The 9,055-nt window shown below is 29.7% G+C and overlaps 1 protein-coding gene across 1 annotated transcript; it reads right to left on the bottom strand.

Moving 5' to 3' along the window:
• Positions 1 to 713: 713 nt before the first annotated feature.
• LOC133298064 (uncharacterized) lies at positions 714 to 1,496 on the bottom strand. Its single transcript, XM_061497303.1, has one exon. It carries the CDS (start codon positions 1,373 to 1,375, stop codon positions 782 to 784), a length of 594 nt encoding a protein of 197 aa, XP_061353287.1. The 5' UTR covers positions 1,376 to 1,496; the 3' UTR covers positions 714 to 781.
• Between the last annotated feature and the right edge of the window lie 7,559 nt (positions 1,497 to 9,055).

The following is a 9,055-nucleotide window of genomic DNA, read 5'->3' as shown; positions in this document are numbered from 1 at the left end:
GATACTAACTTAAGAATCATAGTCCATCTAAGTACACACTACACACCCCTCTTTGTGTCAATGAAACACTATATGCCATCAATCACAACAATACAAGAAGATCTTGACCATCAAGCTATTATTTTTAAGGTAACCGTTCTGAATAATACTAATCCAAAAATGCTCAAATCAGAAGGGTGATCAAATAGTGTTTGTCTCCTACCCAAACAAAAAATTGTAAAAAGTAAAATTTCTTCCTAAAAAAAGTATTTCTAGCCGCATAATTTTTTTCGACGGACTAAGACTTACGGAATTATGGGGAATTACATTATTATATAAATTTTTGTTTCAAATTGTACAAATACAAAATATGATGGGCACACTCCCAATTAATTTTAAATCCAAATTACAATCTTCATAATTCCTTTGCTTGTGTTGTGACCCTATATTTTGATCCAGGAAATAAAATAAAATATATTTATTATATTGTGTGAAACAAATTATCTCGTGCAACATACAAAAAAGTGATTTGAATCCATTAAAAAAAAAGAGAGAAAAATAAAAAAAAATGAATTTTACTCATTTTTTTATGTGTTGAATGATACAATTTATTCTCCTTAAAATAAATCAGAAAACCAGTCATACATTGTTTTTAATCACGACCATTACACGATAACTAAAATGAAACAGAAGAAGAAAAGAAAAACTAACTTATAAAGTATAAACATCTAGACAAACAAATGAAGAACACAATATATATATATATAAAATCAGGGTCATTAAACAATAATAAAAAGGGAAATTAAATATCTAAACTCATTTTCTCTGACATAGAACCCTTCCAACTGCTGGACACACTCCATTGGTCGGAATTCGCCACCGACGCCGGCACCCCTTTGCCGCACTTCGCCACCGTCCTTACACTCTCTATCAACGCCTCCGTGTTCGATTCCTGAGACAAAATCTCCGACAGCTTCTGGGGGCTTATTACCAACTTGACCTTCCACACTCCGCTACTGTTGTACCTCGGAAACACTTCAGGTTCCGACCACATGTTGTTGTTGTTATTGTTGTTCTTGTTATTCTTGTCGCACGTAGACATACGGTACGGTGTTAAGGTTTCTACTGTGTCATCTAGGTTTTTGTTTGTGCCCTTGCCAGAAGAAGAAGGGTTGAGAGGGAGGAGGTAGTAGATTTCACCACCATGAAGCTCTTCGTTTTTGGCGAGTGGCAATGAGTCATGGCGGCTTTGGAAGATTCCGTTTCCAGGGAACTCGTTGGTTATGTACTCAACGGTTATGGGAGTGTAAAGCTCCATGATGCCACCGTTTGAGGTCACCACCTTCACCATCATGTCTTCTTGCAGAGGAAACCCTTTGAACGCACAGTTTCCCATATTGTTGAATCGGTGATCAATGTTAATGGGTATTGTGCACTTTGAGCTTTGTGGTGTGTTTGTTTTGGGTTAATTAAAAGCGTTTGGTTTTGGGTTTGAAGGAGGAGGAAAAATGAGGAAGTTTCTTTAAGGGTTCTTGATGATGGTAGATGGATGACTATAGCCAGCACAAAAAGGCATCAAATCCTTTTCTTCAATGTGATCCGGAGAATCAGATTGTCTATTGTATTGGGTATGCATGGATTGGTGGACTTTATAGTGGGGTGGCCCCACTTTGCTTGTATTATTTTAGGAAGGAACTACACCGGATTACCATTAAGTACGTGGATCAATTGATATTATTGTTCCGGCTTAATTAGTGGTCTCGAGTTTAAGTTATTAAGTATGTAACTGTATTATGTGATCTTACCTAACTCGAATCAGACTAATTAAGTAATTCATAAACCGTGCTGTGTATAGAATAGATATATAAGATAAAGGATTAATTGCAAAAGTAATCATGCTAATACCGAGTATCTTTTTCATAAAGATTGAGTATCAATATTTATGGAGCTATATATAAGTAATAATACCTAATTCACTAGTGTACCATTTTTATTTGGTTTTAAATTAAAACTTAATGAATTTATTAATTTGAATTACAAAAATAAAGGCATTAACGATTGAGTATCTCCTAAACGCTTATTTGTTATGGTATGTATCACATAATCTAATTCATTTATATATTTGTCGATTGTTGCAAATCTCCTAATTGAAAACAACCAAATTAGGACAAATAATCAACAGAAGATTCGTGAATCTCTTGTCATCTTTCCAACGCTCTAAGAATCAAGTGCATCCTTATAGGGAAAGGTATAATTTATTAAGATATGTATAATAGAGTATTCCAAAAAAAAAAAGGTATGTATAATAGAAAAAATATTTTTTAAATAATCAGTGACCAAATTATTTATTTTTCTCCTCTTAATAAGTTTTTATAATTAAGAAATCAAATTTTCCATAAAGATGGTAGTAAAACTTTCCTTACGATTATTGAATAAGGTAAGATAACAAGATTCGATGCTTAAAATTTTAGGACACCAATTTAATTTGGTTAAATTATTTTTTTCTTCCTTTTACTAATTTTCCGTTATATAATAAGGAATCAAATTTTCTATAAAGATGGTAATGCCACTAACCTTGAGATTATTGTAATAAGTTAGGACATTGCTTGGTCACCAATTAGGAACAGGAGTAATGCTCAAAATTTTAGTATGCCGACTTAATTTGGTTATATTTACACACGTTTTCTTTACACGTACTCTTAATGCATAAATTGGGCTTAATATCTTTACGAAAGTTGTAGAATTTTATTTTTTTTTCCTTTTCATAGACATTTAAATCAGCTAAATCCAAGGTACATTGCAAAAGTTACTGTCAAAATAACGCAACAAAGTTTAAAGGCTTTTTTTTTAATGAGAATTTTGATATATCTGATCAACTCAAGTTTTTATAAAAAATCTGTAAATCCTATAAAATAAATAAAACGTATATAATTTTATAAGGCATAAAAAATTTATTTATAATGAAAATTAAGGGATTTTTAATAAAATACCAGAATCTATATTAAATTAAGTATAAAATGTTTGGAAGGGAACATGATTGGAGGTCAACGGTCGTTCATTTAACTTTGCTTTAGAAAGGGGACCCACTTTTCACCGTCTGGCATAAAAGTGAGAGGGTGGTGTAAAGGTTTCAATATTAAAATGGAATAAATGGTGGATTCATTTTCATTCATGGGGTTTGTTATTCACTTTGGCGTTGCTTTAGAAAAGGGACCTACTTTTCACCGACTGACATAAAAAAGATGAATGGGTGGTGTAAAAGGTTTTCAATATTAAAATTAGTACATTTAATAAATTAAATAGTTAATTTCATAGCGGTTTGCTAGAAGGAATCTTGGCGAAGGATAAGGATTCAGGTTGATCTAGTTGATAATGAGAGGTGAACAAAATTGATTTGGGCTAGTGAAAAATAGAATCCTAATTAAGCTTCCAAACTCAGGTTATAGCTCATTGTGTCATGAAATAAGCAGATGAATTTATTAACAAGGGATGTAAATGAATTGGGACATGTTAGACTTTAATTTAAATAAATGAAAAAAAATTTAATTATACAAGTTAAATTATAAGTCCGGTCAAATTTATAATTAAAAATTAAAAAGTCTGACGTAAATTTAGATAATTATATTTTTCATGTTATTGTAAAAAGAATTCTTCTGCAAAAGATATATATATATATAAACAGTGGCGGATTCAGGATATTTTTTTATGTCTACACAATTTTTTTATTTTTTATTTTAAAGATCATGATCATGATTTAATTTTTGCTTCTACTTCAAAAGTAAAGTTTTGGTGAATCAACCAAAATTTTAAGAAAAAAATAGATAATGATAATTAAAAAAAATAAACACCACAAAAAGACTTTTGTAAAATATAGTATAATTGTAAAAGTTAATCGATCAAAAACCTACCTTTGTCGATGTCTATTTGATCCAAAGTTAAAAAATTACGTGAAAACTCCCGTGAGATTCTCGTCCACTTGATGAAGATTGAATTTCAGGAATGTTATGTTTATTAAGATTTGGAGCTAATAAGGTTTATATATATATATATATATATATATATATATATATATATAAAAGACAAAGCAATGGATAGGGTTTAAGTTTTAAGCTTTTAATTGTAGGGGTTGGGTTGGGTTGGACATATTTTTACCTATTTTCTTTAATCTTCCTATTGCTCTTTTTTTTTTTTTTTTTTACTTGACTTGAAGCACCATCTCATGTGAAAAAAAAAAATTCTTCAACTTTGTGTCTGCAAGTGCAGACACTGGCACTAATGTGCGTCCGCCGTTGTTTATAAGGATACGATGTTAGATCCTGATATATATTTTTTTTAAAATAAATCAACGAATCTCATTTTGTTACGTCTGTTACAAAATTTTACTTTATACAACAATTGCAAAAAAAGCGAACCCATACATTTGTGGGAGAAAATATCTAATGTTACTTTACACAACTTTATCTAATGTTTAACTAAAAGACAAGTCAGGTCGTTTTGGAATGTTTACACTGATTTATCATGTACTTTGCGAGTACTGTTTCGGGAGCTAGACATTTCCGAACGAAAAGATTTTTATATGTACGTAAAGCCCTGAATGTCTAGTTTTTTAGTAGCAAAGCAAATTTTTGCAAATTTTTGTATTCGTATTTTTCATAATATTTACAAGACAGTAACGTCTGCCAGGGAAGTACTATTTTAGCAAGTTAAGAAATAAAGAAAGAATACTCTGATTTTTTTAAGGAACCATATTACCATTATAAGTTTTAATTAGCAAGATCAAAACGAGTTTTCGGTTGTAAAATATAACAAAAGAACTCTAATTCCGCTTAGCAAACATCTCTCTTGGAAGCCTACAGGGGAGGATGTTACACTAATTGGTATCTTATTTTGGAGTTGAAAAATTAAAAAATTAGATTATAAATACTATTATAACCTGAAATAAATTAAAATTACAAATATATCATGATTTCAGTTCTAAAATGACATCGTTTCGGTGAACGTTAGATAAAATTATCTAAAGTACTCTAGAAAAAATCCTAAATTTATAAGTAAGAACTTTTACATCAGTATAAAATTTTTGAACAGTTTCTCTATTGGAACTCCAAACACAGAATTACAGAAACAAGAAAATGAGGTTTCTTGCTTGCATGATTTACCACTAAATAATTTTATTTGTGAATTATATTGTTTCTAATTTTATATTTACTATATATTATTATATAAATTTAATTTAATCGGTTGAATTAATTATATATTGCACCAATGATTCTTTCATTTTATCTCGATCGAGGCCCGAGTTTAATAATATTACTACGTTGAATCAATAATTCGGTGTCTCTTATTAGTAAAATTACAATAATCTCCTTTGGAGAAATGATCAAACATCAAAGACTGCATGTATTAATTTTGAATATTATTATAATGATATTGTTTTCTTCCAAATAAAGACCTGTGTCCATTAGTTCACGAGCTTAAGTCGGTAATTCGAAACAGGAATTTATTCATATTCTGGGGGAAGTTCTCTTTCCCCCTACCTAGCAGCATTGTGATAGCCCTACACCTTTCGGTGATAGTTGATTACAATTTGAAACTTGGCTTATAATGATGAAGTCTGCTGGATTAAATCAACTCTATTACCTGTGAAATTCCTTTATTCTTTAGTTATTTCAGGTGAGTCGGACTCCAGATATTTTTGTAAGCTTTAAATTTGTGAGATGATTATGAAACTAATTTTGAATCGGAAGTTAATAATAGTTAAAAAAATTTGTCCCTCTTCAAAATATATTTAATAAAAATCGAATTCAATTTTTTTTCCAGCTACTCATGTTGTTTTGTCAACTAAACTATACAATCGATTCTTTTTACTTTAGCTGTAGGACAACAGGAATTGAGGTCATTTGGTTTAGGTTCACGATGGTTGGACTAACTTTTGAGTAAATGACGAAAAGATTTGGAAAGTTGTATAAAAGAAAATATTACTCTCATTTTACATTATAGTAATTATCTATGTTATAGAAAAAAATTAAGTGGGATCTATTATTAAAGGCAAAAAAAAAAGGATGAAATTTTTAAAGTGAAAAAATAAGATTAATATTTCCCTTATATAAATACCACAACTATAACACACTTTAAATTATAAGATGTAATTTTATGACTTTCGGTTATCCATTAATGTTTGCAGACTGGCTTTTTTTCTGTCATGTACATTAATGCCTGACCAAACTAATTAATTAATTATAGTCGTGATTTTGTGGACTAGTCCAATCTTCAAAGCGTGAGATTATTATCCAAAAAAAAAAAAGCGGGAGATTATAAGTACTACACATATGCATGCATATGTCTAATCAAGGTTTAATAGAATTAATGGCCAATAACGGCATTATAATGATGGAAAATTGAAGGAACTTAAATTTCGAAGTTGCTATTGAAAGCACACCGTTACCTCAAGTACGGGTTAGCTTTATTCATCATATGCTAAAGTGGGAGAAAAACTTTAATATAATGAGTGCTCCCTTTTATTAAATAAAGAAAAATCTTTTTTACTCATTTTTTTTTTTATATATTTTCTAAATTTTTAAAAATGATATTATTGAATTCGATGCTCCCAGTGCATTAAAAATTTTCTCCTAAAGTGAAATAACTGTATATGAAATTAGAGTAAAGTTCATTTTGATCCTAACAAAAAAATATGATCTCCATTTTTTTTCTTACAAAAAAATTCATATTAATTCTTTTTTATGAATTAAATTGGATCTTCATTGAATTTCTAAGAAATTATTTTTTAAAAAAAATTGAAATTATAGAAAAATCAAAAGTTATTTTTTTTAATAGGGACAAAAATAGAAACCATATTTTTTGACCTCAAGGACTTTGCTTATTAAATTATAACAGTGTGGGACCATGATATTTGAGCTAGGTAATATACCCAAATATCAATACAGACAAATGGTATTTTATTTAAGCGAAAATTGTTTTTCCTGTTAAATGACACAATTTATATTCTTTCACTCTCACAAAAAAATGTGACCCACACTTTTATACTATTTTGTCAACTCTCTTTCTTTCTTTATCTATTTCTTTCTCTCACTTAAAATGACACAATTTTATATTTTTTAAAATAATACACACCAAAAAAAAGAAAAATAATCTTCAAGCACATGCTGCAACTAGAATCTTTTATATGTAATTAAATAACGCAGATGCCAAAAATTGATAAGACAACTGAAGAATAATTGATGGTGAATAGTCAAACACAAACAGGATAGCTGTCGAGGTTGCCTTCATAGTCGAAAATATAACAACATTTCATAACTAGTCGATTATGACTAATTGAATGATTGGCATAGCCAAAATATTTGTTGGCTCGATTATATGAATGTATAAGAATGATTTGATAAATAGTTGCACACATTTAAGACTTGTTTTAAATTTGTTAATTGCCCGATATCTATTTGTCAAGAGCCCAGTACTTTGAGTTTTGGTTAATTATTCATGGGTAATTTTTATTTGGGCCTTTCTCTTAACTTGTTCAGTGACCATTCCAGCCCTATTAATATCCCATCGGCGTTATATTCGAGTCTCCATATAAGAGGAAGTTTGCAATGAATATCTAAATTATTGTTTTCTTTGTATTTTGACTTTTCAATTAAAAAATAAATAAATTTCCATATATAAATAAAGCATTTTTTTTAAGGGTTTTACTACCCTATTGTATAATTTGTATTATATGGGAGCCATTAATTTTTGAGCTACAACAACAAATTCATGATACAGAATTTATTATATCATCGACGAGCTTTTAATAAATACCCTTTTTGTATCTCACCAAAAAAAAAAAAAAAAAATACCCTTTTTGTACCAGAACTGTTGAGCTTTGGTTCAGACAGTTGCATTTGACTTAAGTTAAATCAACCATAAGCTCAATAAAAGAAAAACTAATTAGTCCAAAAAAAAAAATGTCATTATTGAACATGCAACCTCTGAGTTTGAGCATCTTGAGGGATCGGAGTACTTCAAAATGTTGATGAAAAGCTTTTGTAAGCTTAACACGAGACACAAAAGGTATTTGAAATTCGTTTGTATAACCTATATTATGAATTTTATAAGATAGATTGTTGGTGTTGTAATTGTTGACGAACTCGGCAAATGCACCGGTCGTACAAGTAATAAAGTGATAAGAAGGTTGTCGATCCCACGAGGACTGATGACCAAGCAATAATTTATTTATTTAACTAAAGTTTGATCGATCATTAAAGGTGTTTTTGAGAATGTTGTGATTAAATAAAAAAACAGAATTTGTAAACTATTTTTGGTTTTTTTTTTAATATTTAAGAAATCAAATTCAGAATTAATTAAAGCTAAAAGAAATTGATTTAAGTTTTCAATAAAAAGGTGTAGTTAGGATTCAACTTCCCCAATGGTTTCTTAACGTGTTTGCCTATTCTCACGATTACATTCAAGATTGAATTATTAACAATTCTTTCTACGATTGATTAAATCTCAATCCCTTGGTAATCTAATCCTTTACTCTAATCCAAAGCCTAATCCCTTAGTACTTTCTCATAGAATAAGCATTAACGCAAGAACTCAAGTTATAAAATTCACAAGTCTATCCCTAGATCATGCAAATTCCAGCAATCAACCACTCGGAATCACATACCAACATCCCTATTGTCATATGTGACTCGTATGTTTATCTACGAGTGATCAAGTCATAAATAAAACTAATCATATATATCTGATTGAGTGCATAATTCAAAGACAAGAGTGTAATTCATAAAAATAAACAAACATCAACTAAGAACCCATTGGTTATGTATCTTCCTAACTACTAAAAGTAAATTAGCTAGACATAATTATAAATGCAGAATTGAAATAAGCAGTAAAAGAAATAAGGTTCATCGTAAAACTTGATTAATGGAGTCAAATAATGATGCAAATTGCATTCGTTTCTTCTCCTAAGCAATGCTCCAACATTCCTCTTCACTCCTGCCTTCGTCTTCTTCTCTGACTTCGTCTTTCTCCGATGAATTTTTACGGCTTCCTTCGCGTTGTATTTAAAGGGAAAAATATGGCT

Source organism: Gastrolobium bilobum, unplaced genomic scaffold, assembly GCF_033153095.1.
Source record: "Gastrolobium bilobum isolate Gb01-03AN ecotype WA unplaced genomic scaffold, APGP_CSIRO_Gbil_v1 utg25739, whole genome shotgun sequence".
Lineage (NCBI taxonomy): Eukaryota > Viridiplantae > Streptophyta > Magnoliopsida > Fabales > Fabaceae > Gastrolobium > Gastrolobium bilobum.
This window is presented reverse-complemented; position numbering and strand designations above follow the sequence as displayed.

What these genes read in the sequence shown, in the direction of transcription:
- LOC133298064 (XM_061497303.1), bottom strand. Translation starts at nt 1,375, where the DNA reads ATGGGAAACTGTGCGTTCAAAGGGTTTCCTCTGCAAGAAGACATGATG.